This window comes from Mya arenaria, chromosome 14, assembly GCF_026914265.1.
Source record: "Mya arenaria isolate MELC-2E11 chromosome 14, ASM2691426v1".
NCBI classification, from domain to species: domain Eukaryota; kingdom Metazoa; phylum Mollusca; class Bivalvia; order Myida; family Myidae; genus Mya; species Mya arenaria.
The window spans coordinates 1,524,226-1,541,271 of record NC_069135.1 but is presented as its reverse complement, the minus strand read 5'-3'; the positions used below and the strand labels follow the sequence as shown (position 1 = coordinate 1,541,271).

The 17,046-nt window shown below is 33.4% G+C and overlaps 2 protein-coding genes across 2 annotated transcripts; one reads left to right on the top strand and one right to left on the bottom strand.

The window, feature by feature from the left end:
* Positions 1 to 42: 42 nt before the first annotated feature.
* Positions 43 to 4,184, top strand: LOC128218037 (uncharacterized). Its single transcript, XM_052925550.1, has 5 exons — positions 43 to 335; positions 1,306 to 1,553; positions 1,818 to 2,003; positions 2,296 to 2,391; positions 3,370 to 4,184. Exons 1-5 carry the CDS (start codon positions 149 to 151, stop codon positions 4,051 to 4,053), a joined length of 1,401 nt encoding a protein of 466 aa, XP_052781510.1. The 5' UTR covers positions 43 to 148; the 3' UTR covers positions 4,054 to 4,184.
* Positions 4,185 to 5,108: 924 nt separating this feature from the next.
* Positions 5,109 to 17,041, bottom strand: LOC128217170 (PRA1 family protein 2-like). Its single transcript, XM_052924111.1, has 3 exons — positions 16,704 to 17,041; positions 15,524 to 15,741; positions 5,109 to 7,605 (listed from the first exon to the last, which is right to left on the bottom strand). Exons 1-3 carry the CDS (start codon positions 16,880 to 16,882, stop codon positions 7,466 to 7,468), a joined length of 537 nt encoding a protein of 178 aa, XP_052780071.1. The 5' UTR covers positions 16,883 to 17,041; the 3' UTR covers positions 5,109 to 7,465.
* Positions 17,042 to 17,046: the final 5 nt, after the last annotated feature.

The following is a 17,046-nucleotide window of genomic DNA, read 5'->3' as shown; positions in this document are numbered from 1 at the left end:
AGCAAAGTAGTTACCTCCCATGTTTCTATAGCTGCCATTTATTTGAAATGCGTGGTTCATATTAATTTTATCTGGGACCAATAATACAATCTGTAATCTTACTCCCAGATTTTATTAACAAAACAACTATTTTATTTTCATTTATATTATGACAAATGCCCTATTTATTTTCAGGCACTGCAGCAAAAAAATTCTCCGTTGTGTACGTCGAGATTTGTTTAAGGAAGATGCCAGGTGTTATTGCTCAGTTAAAGATTCAGATGGTGCCAAGGCCAAGGGACAGAATTTCAGGGATGTTATTTTAAGAAAGTGGATATCACCTTCTGAGGAAGAAGGTATTGTATTCCTAAATGAAGAATATTTAAGTCCATATTCCATATAATGCAGTCTTATTATTGTGAGTATATCTTGAAATGCTGACAAAAATGAATTGATAAGAGACACCAGAATGTAAGTCCACCTAAATGGCCGTCAACGAGTCTTTTAACGATTTTTTTTAATTATGGCAGACTTGAGACAGGTATACATAAGAAATGTCAAAATAATAAAAAAGTATCCCTAATTTTTGTAGCTTACCAGGATGTATGAGGTGGCTGTCTAGGGCCCTCTCAACACATGATCACTAGGTGGTCATATGTTCACCACATTATGTGGTGTTTTTAGCCGACTGTGTTTTGGAATCATGTTAAGTTATTGTATTATATTCTATGACTTGATAAATAACTAAAAAACTGAGGCTCTGCATCATACATCCTGGTGTCTGCGAAATTGATGTCACTTCAGCTTCACTTCAAGAAAATTGTCCTTAGCCCTCTATTTTGTTGGGAAATAATGTTTTGAAACATCAAAGAGAAAATAAAATACCTAGAAGTAAATTGAAATTTGGGGATTATTTTCTGCTAGAAAATGTTGATCAGTTTTGCTTTACTTCTTAGGATCAATAATCTTTCAAGGTATGTTTTATAATTTGGTCAAGATTAACAGTAATTAGAATGTCTTAATTAAATCCTGAGTTTATAAGATTTGTTATCCATGAAATATGTATTTCAGAAAAAAATAAATAGAGAAGTAAACAGAATTTTGACAAATCCCCATATGGCAGGCATAGAGCTTGGCTCATTTTCATATTACTTTAAAACAACTCTGCAAACTTGTATAAAATATAATTGATTGTTAATTGCTTATTAAATGGATGCATATAGCTTGCATTTTGTGTTTAGTATTAATTCTGATTAAATACTGTGATATTGCATTTTAATGTACTACAGTATAATAGTGGGTATTATGTGCTTATGTTTCTTCCAGCAAGGTCAATGGAGTCGTTGTTCCCAAATGCAAAAGAGGTAGTTGAAGAATTATTCAAGCCTTTTTCAACAGTGCCAACTGAAGCAAACATTTTCCCTGATGTAAAAACAACAAAACTTGCAAGATTGGATCTCTATCGCTCAAAACTTCAATTAGTTTGGCCTGTAAAAACTGAGATTGTTGGAGTCCACACCAGCATGGAGACTTCAGTCCATTATGCATACCTCAGAGCCTGCCATTTCCTACGGGTGAATTTTTCATGTCTTTCTATTTATTTAAATGTTTGCCATATATTTAATGTTTTTCCTGTTACATAAAAACTCATTTTGTGCCCTAATTCTTCATAAGAAAATCTGGTAAATGAACAAAATGTGCACACTGTCACTGTGTCATGGTATATTTGATACATACCGAAAAAGGTAAATATTTACTATTTATAAAATCTCATTGGTGTTTAAAAACATGCCAGTGCAACATAAAATTGTAAGCTCTCCTCCTTCCACTATGTTCAGACCATGGGGCTGGTGTGTACAGGCTCAGAACGTGCCCAGGTGTTGGATAGGCAATCTGTAGCAGGTTTCCTGGAACACCTTGCAGGGATGCAGACTCCAGCCCTGAACAACTCGACCAACTTCAACCTTATACAGTCTATCCATCAACGTGAGGATGACAATGTGTACTGGTTGTCCACTCTCCAGGTCCCTATATTATTACCAACAATGTTTTTCACTTTGAAGAAAAATCGGCTGTTTACACATTCATAACTACGTTTACTTAGATTTTTTGTGAAATCATCACCATATTTTTGTTACCCAAATAAGCCAGTTATTTCTCTCTTATTTTTCCTTTGCTACTATGTTGTTTTCAAATAAAGATACTGCAATATGTGTAGCATACCATGTGAATTAGGGTATCACTGTCAGATTAAGGTGATTAATAATATTTTTATCTGAATAAGTACAAAAAATATGATACATTATTTTTATTTAGGTCCATTGGCCCCTGAGTTTCTCAGTTACATCGGAGTCCACCAGTCTGGACCTGGCCGCACATCGGACATTCATGCAAGCTGCTGCAAAACTCAAGGTAACTTCTAAAAGGGGAGAAGTTGAAGCACAGAATGGAAAACATTCATGTTTTCACCAGCTTATCCTCCAGTTTAAATAACATTGTACCATTTTAATAGACAGACGTTACTTTAGAAATAAAATAATTATTGATCTATTACATACATTTCAGGAGCCTAACTTTATTTGAATCAGAATGTGGAATACTCAAGTTTGTGAACCCCAGGTTACATTTATTGGCATGAACATTTTTCAAATAATTTCAATCATTTATAATTAATAATACAAACTATTTAAGTTCTAGATCAAATGTTGAGTTTAAAAGTAAGAATCTAGTAAAAACTAAACTAAAAAAATACTAGTGATATTTTGGTGCTTTTTTAACTGAGGAATTTGTTGCCATGTTGTTATTCATTGAAAACCCCATTTGTTTAATGGCTTCTGTATTCTTTTCTGTACCCAAATATAGTTTTATTTGTTTTGATCACTCAAGTTAAATGTGTTAAACACAAAAATGTATTAAAATGAATATGTTTTTTGTGCATCTATCAAGTGTAAACCTAGGTTGTGCCCCTTTAAAACCTGTAATTTAATATAAATGAAGTTGCAATGTTTTCTGTACTTATACAGTCATATTATGCCCTATGCCAAACTCTTACTTAATACCTTTAACTAAGACACAGCTGTGCTAAAGCTGCACAAAGATTATGTTTTTATTCTAACATTTTCAAATGGCTAATTGGCTGGAATTCATAACATTGTAATAACTTTATAAAAAATATTGTTGAGTGTGTCAGACACCTTGTAAATATTCTACTTGCCAAGTTTTTAAACCAATATCACGGAGCGTAGGCAGAATTTTATATAACTAGAACTTCATTGATATCTATTCAAGATTGTTTTCACATTTGGAGCTATGGTTCCCATATGATAGAGCAATAAAGGGCCTTCATGGCCCTCTTGTTTTCATAATTGTGGATTTTGATTGTCTTTCTAGGCCCTTGGGTTCCTGGACATAAACAACAAGTTTAAGACAGGAGTTCTGATTGGTTTACACAGATATGATAAAGCCCAGGAGGAGTTTGTTATCCGGAACTTTTTGAACCCAGACTATGAACTATATGTCGACGCCTCAGGGATGGGCATGGGGGGATACCTTCTGGCCAATGACACAGAGCAGATACACTGGATATCCGACAGCTGGTCCAATGAGCAGCATGGATACAATTTAGTTGATGCTGATTCCAATGTGAATGAAATGTATGCAGTAGTGACAGCAATATACACATGGAAACACAAATTTGAAGATAAGAAAGTCCGCTGTCATTCTGATAACATTTTAGCAGTGAACCTTGTAAATCATGGCATTTATGCGATAAAATGGAAAAAGGAGAACTCAAGAATAGCTATGTTGCTGGACTTATATCTAACTCTTCAGGAAATGTGTGAAAAGTATCGAATAACCTTGGTGGGCACACATTTACCTGGTAAAGACAACATGGCAGCCGATCTCTTGTCCAGATGTCATGTGGACAAGTTTAAGGAAATGGTACCCACAGCTCGCATGTCACCAAAGAAGTCCAAGAAACTCTGGTTTAGAAAACATTTAAAGAGAAGAGAAACCAAACCTCTTTCAGAACCCAGTCCAGAAGAAAGTACACCTGGGGATGAAAACAGTTAAATATTTTTCGTCTGTTGATCTCATGTCAAAAATATAATTCCAGGTTGTCATATTTTTTTAAAGTATTATTAATGCTGATTTGTTTTGAGAGTACCATAATTTTACAAATTATGTACATGTAAAATTTTAAGGATGAAATCATTTTGTACAATTTTCAATAAATTTTGAAGACAATTTGCATCGGTCAGGAGACCACATCTGGTCTGCACAATAACTCGAGATGGATTTTATGTCATAGGTTGCCCTCCCCTGTTTTGGTGGGGTCAAAAATTGTCATTTTTTTTCAAAACTTTGTGTTCATAATAACTAACAACTTTGCTATTGACCAATATGACCCCTATTAATTTTTGTGAAAGTAGGTCAAAATTAGTCATTACCAATGTTTTTGTTCTATATGGTATTGTGAAGGATTATGAAATATAGAATTTGGTTACATTTCACTAGTAGATGACCTATTTTATATTCAAAAAGTAATTTAGATAGGACTAAGCGTGAGCTTCTTGTGATAGGGCAATTGTCGGTCCATCGTCGACATTTTCCTTCAAGCAACTTCTCCTCTTACACCAAACAGACAACTTTAACCAAAGTTCAGTGGTCCTCTTACAGATTCTTTCGATAAAAGTGGTTCCATGAAGAACTTTAGTTGCAACCGAAAGGAAAAGCTTTGAAAATCTTCTCCTCAGAAACCCCTAGCGGAATTTCAAAATAATTTTACAAAAATATTCCTTAGATGACCTTTTATCAAATTCCTTAACCCTTTGTTTTTTTAAATAAACATGGCAGCCAGGGGCTTCTGGCTATATGTGTATATGAAAATCATTGAATATCCTCTGGCTGGATTTAAAAATAATTCCAAAGAATTGTTCCTTATATGCGACCCTCTATTAAACTAAAGTATTTTTCATAACCAACAAATAAAGGTTATGTCATTTTCAAGGCAGCATTGATCACATTTCCCTTTCATACAAAACATTTCCTGAAAATTGTAAATGGCAGGTCGTAAAAATTTCAGCAGACAGAATGATAAATATACCGGTATGAGTGATAAAAACACATTTTACCCTTTATAATTTATTGCAATCAAAATGACAAAACAAAATGGCACAAAAAGCATTGGTCAAAATTTTATTCATCAACATCTGTCACAAAAAGTTACAAACGCCCCTTTACTTGGCCTTGTCAAACAGAAAATGTTGTTATGGCATAAAGAACAATCAGTTCACGAAATACAATACTCATACTCATTTATCAGGTCAGACTGTTGCGGATCTTCTTCTTAGACCTAGTTTAAGTCTTCTTTAGAGCACCAAAGTGGCCAACTGCACATTACCATTACCCTGTATCTATCAATGTTTTAAGTTTCAAGCAAATGAAACAAGTAGGTTCCAAGCTCCATGCTAAAATGTTAAAACTCTTTAAAGGTTGCAGCATGGAGAGATATCTTTGCAACAAAGTGCCCCAAAGTATTAATTCCTGCAAGATGCACTCGCATTGCCGTTTATCTTTGTTTTGCTCCACACAATATTTGGTTGGAAAACAAAAATATTGACGAAGTCAACATTGTGTAATTGCTAATTATGTCTCCCTTTAACCTGAATGAAACTGACCATAAGACATAACTAGCTCATAACTAGCATACCAGTAACTGATAAAATAATACACAGGAAATTTAGCGCCCTGCTTTGACACCAGGGCAATTAAAGGAATGCATAGCCAGGATTTATGTATGGGCCTCTCTGCACCCATTGACTACATTATGACTTCACCAAGTGATATGCCCCATCAAGATGTTCAGAATTCTTACAATATATTACCCTACACAATTGTTGGATTATGGTTTGACCCCTGCCATGGGGCTCATAAAGACTTGCTAGTATGATAGGTAAACAAATAACTAATAAAGTTCAGGAGAAAAGTAAACCAAACCACAAAACTGCCTTATTGTCGGACTGACCTACACATTCACCAACAATGTGAATACTATATGCTCTTCCTTGGAAGCATAATAACATAAGACAATATATATACTATATGAAAACACTATTCTGTTTACTGATTACATTCAAAAATCAATGTGCTATATTTGGAAAATTGAGTGTAAGTAAAGTACATGGTACAAGTATTAATATTGCATAAAGACATTCAAAACATTTGTATAAATAGAAATTTTCTTTTTTAATCTGATTAAACATATTTTTTTAACTTATAAAACACGCATGCACAACACTTATATAATAAATATGTAAGGAGCCTGTTTTAATTTTGGCTATTTTTGCAGAGTAAAAGCATACACCAAATACAACTATTAAGACTATTTTAAAAGTTATATAAAACTTTCCATCACTTTATGCTATGTGCATTGCCCAAAGATGGCATCAGTAAAATTAAATTGTTAAAGTACAATTCACATCATTGAGTTTCATTCAAACAGTTAATCATGAAACAACTAGATTTGAACTACCGGTAAGAAAACATCTACTAACCTACAATATTTCTTACTGAAGTTACTCATTCAACCAAAGGTGTGACAACCTCATATACTCTTAAATAATTTGAACATGCAGATGAAGTATTTGCACAGTAAAAGAGCTGAACTTAAAGGCATGCATGTATATACATAATACAATGCACTTCATGCATATTATGACAGTTTTGAGTTTAACCCATTTATATTGCACTCCATGTTACACTTGTTCTGAAACAACAAACAGTACACAACTAATATACCAGGTTTAAATGCATAAATGATTTCAACATCATATGAAATGCATCAAAGCTTGGTTAAGGGAATAATCTACATTACTCATTAATTCACAATCAACAACATTTGATGGACTAATTTTAATTTTTACACTATACAATTACAATTTCTTAACGAAACAAAAAAAAATCCTTTTACTAAACAAACATCTGTTTTCAATTTGTTTTATTGGTTGGTATAATAAATACTTGAAGTTGTAGTTTTAAAAAATCTTGTTTTTAAAAAAAATACACTTCCATTTATCAGTATAACAAGCCATCTTAAAGTATGTTAAGCTAAGTTTTTTTAAAATTTTAAGTAAAGGTTCAACATGTATTGATAATTGCAAAATAACAAAATATCACATTCATGATCAAAGAGAAAAATCAATACCTCAAAAGGCTAAATACAAACATATTTGCAATAAACTGCAAAACGACTCTTTTAATACATGTATTAAACAAATATTATAAATGTGAACTAATATTCTACAAGTAGTGACTGCAAGTTTAAATTGTAAACTCACTTCATTTTTCAAGGTACATTTAAAAGTAAGTTCCGAAATGTATACATGTAAAAATAAACTCACACCAGTCCCTTCCCCTTGTGTAAAATACATGTATATTCCAACCCCAAGATCTTTCAGTTTCCAACAAAAAAACAGGAACCAGTCTATGAGCCAGCTTCCTGTTCCTGCCCCAGTCCCTCCAGGATTATCCCCATGGGCGTTCGCTTCAAACCGACTGTCTCTAAACGATTGGTCACCTTGTTCTTAATGTTCCTCATCCGCAGTGAAGCGTGCATCAGTATCACTGGGAAACAAAAAGAACATCTCTCAACAGGAGTTACATTTAAAGTTAAATGACTTTAAAAACAATGGAATTGTGGTTTTGGTGTCTGCTAAACGTCTGCTCTTCAGCTACAAAGTAGGTAAGATCTCTATGTCTTTAAATAGTTCTAACATATATCCAAGATTCTGACAGATGACTGTCATCATATGTCAAAAATAGGTTTAAATGTAATGAATAACAAGTCAAACTGCAGGCATGTTGATACTGAAATGTTAATATCGAAGACAAACACCATTTTCCTTGAATGCCTTGTAAGGTTATTGAAGTTGGTATTTCATTAATTTGTGAATTTCCCTTTTGTTAACTGTATCAATAGTACATTTGGGTGCTTTTCAAAATATTGAGGCTTTTTCTTTTATCTCTCCTAACTTTTATTCCTTTCACTTTTGGGAAGTGTTTTCAGGCACATTATGGGCCAATCAATCTTGCTAAGAAAATTGTTGAGTTTCAAATGGATGGCTCAATCAGCAAAAAAGTTGTCCCCTGTGCACCCAAAAAAGTGTGACATTTTACATGAAGACCTTTATTCAAATGTGTTTTATTTTTTGAAATTGAATGATATAGTATTTTGGTATTGTTTTTAATGTAACTGAACACTTTCTCATTCTAAAAACATACTTCAAATAAAAAATATGTATTAACTTAACCAAATTTTAATGTCATATGGCGGACCCCCATTCATTTAAAAAAGAAGATAGAATATTCAATTCACATTGAGAACACTACCATTCAATTTAAGCACAATTTATATTAAATTACTATGTTATTTTAATAACTTTAACCTGTCAGCTTTATATAAATGACATAGTTTTATTATTTCATTCATTATTTTGTCCGTAACTCGGATGCATGTCTTATTACTCCAAAATGTCCCCTGTGCACCTTTTCAGTTGTTAGTTGTCAGATTTCTATAATTTCTTCAATAAAATGATATTCTGCTGTATTTCCCAGAAAAGAAAGTTAAAACAAATGCAAAAACAGTTTTCAGCCTCTCACATACAGAGATTTGAAGCATCTGCATGGTTTAAAAGTAATGTACCCTGTGCACCGTGTTTTAGCAGATTTCAATAAAATGTCATAACTGACAAATATGGTGCTATTTCCACATTCTGAAAAGTGTGTATGTTATATTTAGGCATCACTTGATAGTTTAGCAACTTGATTGTAATTTTAAGTGTGTTATAAATACTGTTTTTTTTATTATTTTAATTATAAAGCCATTAAATGTTTACTTTAAAGGTTTATTAAATTAATTTAAATACAGTTTCAATATTGAGGCACATAAGATAACATATTTTGTTTAAATATTCTATTTTAATTTTATCATAACAATTAAAAAACATTTAATCAAATTGAAATTATTCATGTAATGCTTTTATATGTGCAAGGTATTATATGCTTCAATTCAGTGCACAGGGGACATTTTTTATATGGATAGCACATATACCAGATTATAATTCTGTACAGGAAATAAGTACCCTATAAATGGAAAAGCTTGTAGTTAAGCTCCCTTTTCCAAAGAGATCACATAGAAAATATGAAAATAAATGAAGAAAAGACTGTTGAAAACATTAACACAATGAAGTCTAGGAAGCGCAGAGAATGACTTAGGAAAGATCAGAAGTTGCAGAAATGTATGACAGAGATCAAGATACTCAGAGAAAAAGAGCAGAATTTGCCAGGTATTGCTCAAACCCTAAGAAAGAGGACAAATAGATCCTATATATGATTTACAAATAAAAGAAAAGGAGAAACTAAACAAGCAGAGGCAGAGAAGAAATAAAATGAAGAGAAATGAGGAAACAATAAAAGTCCAGAAAATGACACAAAATAAAAAGAGAAAGGTTAAAATGAGAAGGTATGAACAGACACAGTTGAAGCAGCATCAGTTAAAAAAAAGCACAACATGCAGAACAACCCCTTCAGAGGGATTCCATGGCATGGGCCTCCACAATTAACCGTCTGGTAAACCGAAGTGAAGGTCTTAAAATAAGTCATGTTGTAGAAAATTACACAATTGGTGATGTCTGTCAGTCATAGTCATAAGAAAAGTAGGCACATCAACTAAATCAGGAAAAAATTAAAAAGGCAGCAAGTATACACAAGCAATGCTAAGAATATGTGGAGTTGCAAGAAAAGTCTTTGGCAATTTCAGCGCCTATAAATGGACCAAAGTAAAACCATGTCAAAGCCAGGTGAACTTAAATCCTTGTGGAAACCAAAAGTTGAGAATTTTCTTGAATTTAATTCTTGAATAATGCCTAATAAAACAGATACTATTCTATTGACTAGGATGCCAAAGGCAAAGAGGCATCTTAATTTAGACATGTTCACAAAAGTGTTTAATGGTAACAGGTGCATTGAGACCAAAAACTTTATTCCACTCTGTGGACACATTTTATTCCATTGATTAGAAATTTAGTTTTGTAGGCTCTAATGTAATCTTTCAAACATTTACAATATTGTTTCAAGCTTTACTGAAAATACAGTTCCTCTTATTGTAAAAATGTTTACCAGGAAAAGTTAACTTACAAAAATAATTACATAATTAAAAAAATATTGCATTATGATTTGTCCCCTCTGCACCCTTTCCATTACATAACAAAGTACTTTAACATGTATGAATTCTAGTACTTTATATTACCATTGATGATATTTTCTTATTTTTGGACTCAATTTGAAGTTATAAATGTTATATATGTGACTGTTTGCTGTAAGTTGTTCTCTTAGCCATTATTTTCCATTTGCATCATTACATGCTGTTGAATTTTGAGGAAATTGTTGTGAAAATGTGATACTGGAGAAATTTTAATACACTCTAACATATACACAGAAATGTCTTAAGTTGATCACAAATAATGTTTTTATTACCATAACAGTGAATATAAATGCATATTATATTGGCTTTCAATATTTGTCCCCTGTGCACCGAAAAATAGTTCAATTTTGAAATAAAAAATTTAGCAATTGTAAATTACAATACATTCTTGAAATTTGGTATGTGGTCTATAAAGATGCATAAGGTGAAGTAAATGTAGGTTTTCCCTTATTTGATTCTTTATTTAATTACAGCAAAAACTTTGTGAGGTAACAATTTATTTTTGGTTTCAAATTTAGACAAAATGTGTTGATTTTTTTTTATTTTTCTTAAACAACTGAATTATTATGCGCATGACTACACACAGGTACCAATTACTGATTATAAAATTCAGAAAAAGCATCTGATTTTTGCTAGGTTCTTGTCATAAGACACTTTTATAGATCACCCATATTGTTAGAAATGTTTGCAATATTTGATTTAAGGCCACAACAAATTGATCATTTGTTCTACGGATTTTGCCCAATAAAAGTAGGAGCGAGCGAGCGAAAAAAAAATAAAAATACTTTTTTTTGAATTTAAGGCAAATCAGAGGCGAGCGCAAGGCGAAAAATTAAAAAAAATTAAAAAGTATATTTGTTACCAAATTTATCATACAATTATGTCAAGAAATGCTTTTTAATTGCAAACATATGTTCAGTTATTAATGAAAAGGTTTTGATTGTATCACAGTGACATGAAAATCTCTCTCAATATTTAACAAATGGCAATAAGGTCCAGTGCTTTACTATTAACTTCAATTTAAACGTGGATTATTGTAAAGACAACATTCCTCATAGTAACATACAATTATTCGAAGACCAAAAAGAAAACTATTGTATTCATTCCGTAACTTACTATTACAAAAAAAAACATTTTAGACTTGTATGAGTTATTCATGATTTGAGCATTTCTAAATATTGGGTCAGGTCTAAATTTGAACCTCTTGAAGCACATGATTAAATTGGTGTCAACTACTAGTGACTTTGACATTTCAGAAGATTGAAAATGTAAATAACACAGAGAACATATCTATAAAAGACACTGTGGATTAAATTGCGGGACAACATAAATAAAGCAGTATCAAACAAATCTGCAAATGTGGCACCAGTCATTATATTAGAGCAGGTGGTGGAATAAAGATATTTCCCTTTAAAGAACCCGCCTTTACCCCGAACCTATGGTTTATAGGTCCGTGCCTTGAAAAAGAATATCATGTCGGCCTCCATAGCTTCAATGCCCATAAGAGGGTGAGAGTGGTCTAGTGGTATAGGTGTCCGCCTCTCACCTAAGAGGTTGTGGGTTCGATCCCCACCAGGGGAACTTTCTCATAGCTTCTCAAAAAAAGGACACAGTACTGGTTTCTGCCCAGGAAACGGACTCGAGAGTGATTCTATAAGCTATCAGCTTTCCAGGGATGATAACAGGGCCAAGTTGCCAATCCTGAAAATGTCTGCGTGGGGTTCAGGGGGCCGCTAAAGGCCCCGATGGGTCCAGGGCAAAGCCCTGGTGCGGGGACAAGGGGGGCAAAGCCCCCCTAAGCTTTCAGTATTTCAGAGTTTCTAATACCCTTTTTTGTCTTAGAATAGTGTTCAAGGAGTTCACCTTTCGGTTTGGTAGATATAATTATGTCCAACAGGAGACTTCCGCAATCAGAACAATTATCAGGAATCTTAGCAGTGAAGTTTAACACCTTTGTCTTTGAACAAAGTTAAATTTACTTTTTTACCTTAAGTCACAGGCATAAGACATGTACCTGACATTTTGGTTCAGTTGTCCACTTCCCATAAAACTTAACTGGCTATGATCAAATGCCTGTGTATGAATAGTCTATACTGTGGGATGTTTGATAAATAATAATGAATAACATATCAAATATCAAGCTTGCAAATGTTTATTGTAAAGTGTTATTTATTCAAATTTTATATATCAGACATAAGAGTATTTATTCCATTATCTGCACATTTGATGAGAATATAAAATATTATTAATTATTATATATTATATTAATAATTATTCGGAATTCCAAGTAATATCCAAATGGGACTGTAAATGCTTTGGCATTCGGATTTTTTCTCCTCATGATGTTACAGGTGTCCAGTAGCACACACCGAGTATCACTTAACTCCTCAACAAGTTCATCATTGAAATGGCTTGCCTCTCCGGAAGTCATCTTATATAATGCTCTACACCTTTGAAGTTTTAATTCGCTGAGAGCTTTTGTATCTTTGGCAAGTGTCTTAAGTAAGACTCACTACATGTGGTACCAGGGGTATGGAAGGTCATGTTCAGCCATAAATCCAAGAATCATGGCATCTGAATTGAATTGTCGGTCATTGACAGGAACAACCGGATGCACTGGCTGAGGTGTCTGTTCATCCCTGACTTTTGGAACCATCAACATACCTGGAAATACAAATTACAACTATAGAAATTAAATCTCACTCAAACTGGGTCCTCAAGAAGATTTGTTGAACTGTCTCAAATAGAAAATAAACTGATTGCTCTTACTTAATATATATTACTACTACAAAATATTAATTCATTTTTTCTTTAAATTTTAAACAACCCAATTTTATCTATCTATCTATCTCAGTTTAATGTCAACCCCTCTTCTGAGTGTTACTGACATGAACGGTGTCCACCGGCTTGTTAGTGAAAAAAATAAAACACTGATGAGGCAAATCACATCAGAAAAGTGAGAACTAGGTAGGGTATAAAAGAGAACACAATTTAGGTTACATGATAAAAAGTGATTGGTGAACTGGTAAAAGGATAAAAACACTGCTCGCTTATCTAATGCTTAATGGTTGTTACAGCCACCTTGAATGTGTCAGGGTGGGGATAGTGATTTTTATTTGAACCTTCCATTATGGTCAACAGCCACTTCTTATTGAGAACAATGCTTCAAACATTATGAGAACAATAAAGAAACGGTTTACATCGTAAACTTCAATCGGCTAAATATAATTTGTAAAATAAAAATCATTTATTATAACAAAATCCGAATCGGGATGTCCGAAATATTGCTACATCAGTACATGCGCAAAAAGCCATTCTCAGTTTTAACACATTCTATTAACTTTAAAAGTAACGTTTCGGCAATTTCTCTTAAAACTAAATAGCAAATATACCTTTTAATCGACGAATCGATGTTTTTAGAAGTTGGTGGTGGTCGTGTTTTTCCAATACTCGTTTATTAATCTTCGTCGTCTGTCATATCCGGATACTGTTTTCTAGTCCGATCGGTAATTTCCGTAATCACCCGACGCTATCTTAACCAATCATATAGCTCGATTGGCAAGACGTAAATATGTTCGTTAATTTCCGGATTTACACTTCCGGAAAACTCACCTTTCGTACCCATATTGTTCGAACATAGCTCGAATCGCTCCCTGTACCCCTCCCTCCCTAGAAAAAACTCAACGGATTTACATATATCTCAAAATCGATCCGTGAGGCCTTAAATCCGGAATTCCGGATTAATCCGGAATTTTATCATCCCTGGCTTTCGTCACAATCGAGCTAAAAAAAAATAGTATAAACCAATGCCCATAAGAAACAGGCCACTTTAATTACAGGCCATTTTATACAAATGGATCAAAGAAAACAAGTGGATAAAAACGAAGAATTGAGAAAATTAAAACAGTCATTTTACTTATAAAAGGTTTTATTTTCTGATTTTACTGATGTTTTTTTATACTGTCCATGTGTATGTAATGCACTAGTCAATTGTAACCACGCCCCAAGGTCCGGGGAATAGCGGGGACTTTCGATTTTCAGTCCAGCCAACCCCGGGTATATCCACTGCATTCACCCGGCACTGTGGGGCCACCTGGAAGGTAAAAACTTGGCCCATTTCCCCGACTATCCCTGGTATACCCCAGGACCTGGGGGGGGGGGGGGGGGGGAAGGGGGCGTGGATTGACTGGTTCATAAATTCAATGTACAGGCTGTTTCTAAAACATTTACAAGTCCTACTATTTTTATCTGTTTATAACGATTATGATTATATGAAAACTGAGAAATGCATTTTAGAAAATTTAAAAAATAACTCACCAAAACATGTTCAATTGTGTTAAGTCGTGTGTCCGTGTATTTTAATATAAGTTTTGCACTCAAAATCCGATTTAGTTATTATTTAACACAAAATTTTGAGTACAAAACAATGAATTACTTAAAACACACATATATAATTATTGACTTCGACGCTGTGAAACTGTTGTTGTTTACTGAAGACTGTAATCCATTGACTTTGACACTGATTTTCATTTAAAACGTGTATTTTACATTACGAAAACTGAAAGTAACCCGAAAATTAATACCGGAAATAAATAACAACGGTGCGTCCTGCAAAATATTCCCGACAAAAAAGACTGTCAACAAATATCGGCTGTTTTGCGGTTCCCCGGACCTGATTTTGTCCTGACACGAGGAAATTTTGCTCGCGAAGAATGTAAAGCATGGAAATACCTTCAAAAAAGGCGAAGTTGACGTTGAAGGATTAAATTCTTAGTAAAATAACTTCAGAAAATAGAGGAAATTCAGAAGTAAACAAAAAAAATAATATGCGCGGCCAAATAGTAAGTGCGGGCGCAAAAAAAGTTTTTTTTTATTTTTTTTTCGTTTTTCGAATTTTAGGTGCGGCAAATCCGACGAACAAATGATCAATTTGTTGTGGCCTTAAGGTCAAAATATTTTTTTATTTGTATTTTCTGATACTTTCCTAAAGTTATTTCCATGTAATTTGAAGTATTTACTTTCATGTAAAATAGGTGACAATCATGAAAACTGGGTTTGAATTTTCAACCCCTATGTCACACTTATTTCTTTTCAGTCTTTTTGCATCAGTATATCAGTGAGTCAATGTGATCTCGAAATCAATTATATTGCCAACTGTCTTAAAAACTTTGAGAGGTTTGAACTTATCAATTATTTGTTATAATTATACAAGCAGTTTCGACATAAATTGAGAGCAGGGGCTTGCTATAAAATCACCGCATCATATCAGTCCATACATACACATCATGGGAAAGGCGATGCCGAACATGAAGACTATGACAGCTCCCACTGCATACACGAGTATGTAGCCAGCAAGCAGAATAAGCAGGACGCTGACAATCGGATGATCCCTCTTAAACCTCCTTGCCTTGTACTGGGAACTTGTGCAGTACACAAAACCTCCAAATGCTATTGAGATTGCTATAAACCCACACACCATCTTCACTGGGTGGATTATTCTGAAATATTGAAAAACACTGGGTGGATTATTCTGAAATATTGAAAAACACAATAGGTCAACATAGCCATGATAAAGATAATTAAATTAATCCACTGAATAATGGTTAAATCGATTTCTTTTCATGGTTAAAATTTTCGAAAAATGGGTATGACAAACTGCAAATTACTTTTCACTGTTATTCCTATTTCTGTGGTTAACATAAACAGAAGATAGCTACATAATTTATTTCAATTGAAAGATTTTTTGTTAAATCAACATTATTTATGATAAATAATGTTGATTTAAAAAAAACAATTTTCAAATTGAAGTTTGAACAAGGTCCGTCCCTTACTTAATGATTTTCAAAATTGTTATATAAGTTTGACTTAGGAGATGTTTAGGGCATCAACATATCATTATAAGAGCCTTATATGCCAATGACATTGAGGAATCATATATTATCTATCACTGGCAGGGGCACAGCTAGCCCTATTTTCATGTGCATTCATAGTTTTGCTGGGGGAGGGGGGGATGCCAAAAACATTTTGAAAACCATGGTGCATTGTATGGTACTGGGAAATGTTATTTTTTCAGGATCTTTCATCCGATCATGTAGTCAAGTAGAAGTATGCATACTGCAACTTTGTCTTATTTTTTCTATTGATTTTTTTTGTCCGATTCATGTTGATTCAGCCCGTAGTTGCGTATAGGTAGCTACGCGCCTGACTGGTCAGGTGTACAAGATGATCTGCGTCCTAACCTTGATTTGATATCAAAAGTGCTGATCAAACTTGCAGTCTCAGTGATATTATGCTCCTTTTAAGTCTTCAAATAGTTAATTAAAACTATATAAGAATAACTCAAAAAGAATCCTCGTATTTAAGTGAAATAGTAATAAAAAGATAAAAACTTGAATCATGTATTAATTTACATTTATCCGAAATCAACCTTTCATTGAAGTGTCCGAAATGTGCAACTTACCCTATGAAAAGAAATGTTACAAGAGCCATGAGGAAGTAATTCGTCTGGTAATACAGTAGATTATTCATCACTCTGTTAGCCCATTTTTCTGGATCATTTATATTTGGAATCTGAAAACGTGCGGATTCAAGCAAAAAATCTCCGATTGTTCGAAGAGGTGCGAGTTGCACGTCAGCCATTTTTACGTTTTCGACTTTAAATATTTGCAACTTATTTTTAGAAATCCTGCTAATCCAGATAAAGAAAAATCTTATATTTTTTCTTTATATCAATTCAAAAATCACAGACTCTCTCCACTACGATTTGTTAGTTCAATAATATATTTGTTCTTGGGATGAGAATT

Coding starts and splice junctions, on each gene's coding strand:
- LOC128218037 (XM_052925550.1), top strand. CDS start 149: ATGACAAATGCCCTATTTATTTTCAGGCACTGCAGCAAAAAAATTCTC. Junction 336..1,305: donor ATCACCTTCTGAGGAAGAAG/GTATTGTATTCC, acceptor TGTTTCTTCCAG/CAAGGTCAATGGAGTCGTTG. Junction 1,554..1,817: donor GAGCCTGCCATTTCCTACGG/GTGAATTTTTCA, acceptor CACTATGTTCAG/ACCATGGGGCTGGTGTGTAC.
- LOC128217170 (XM_052924111.1), bottom strand. CDS start 16,882: ATGGCTGACGTGCAACTCGCACCTCTTCGAACAATCGGAGATTTTTTG. Junction 15,742..16,703: donor GTAACATTTCTTTTCATAGG/GTAAGTTGCACA, acceptor TCAATATTTCAG/AATAATCCACCCAGTGAAGA. Junction 7,606..15,523: donor CATCGCCTTTCCCATGATGT/GTATGTATGGAC, acceptor TTTGTTTCCCAG/TGATACTGATGCACGCTTCA.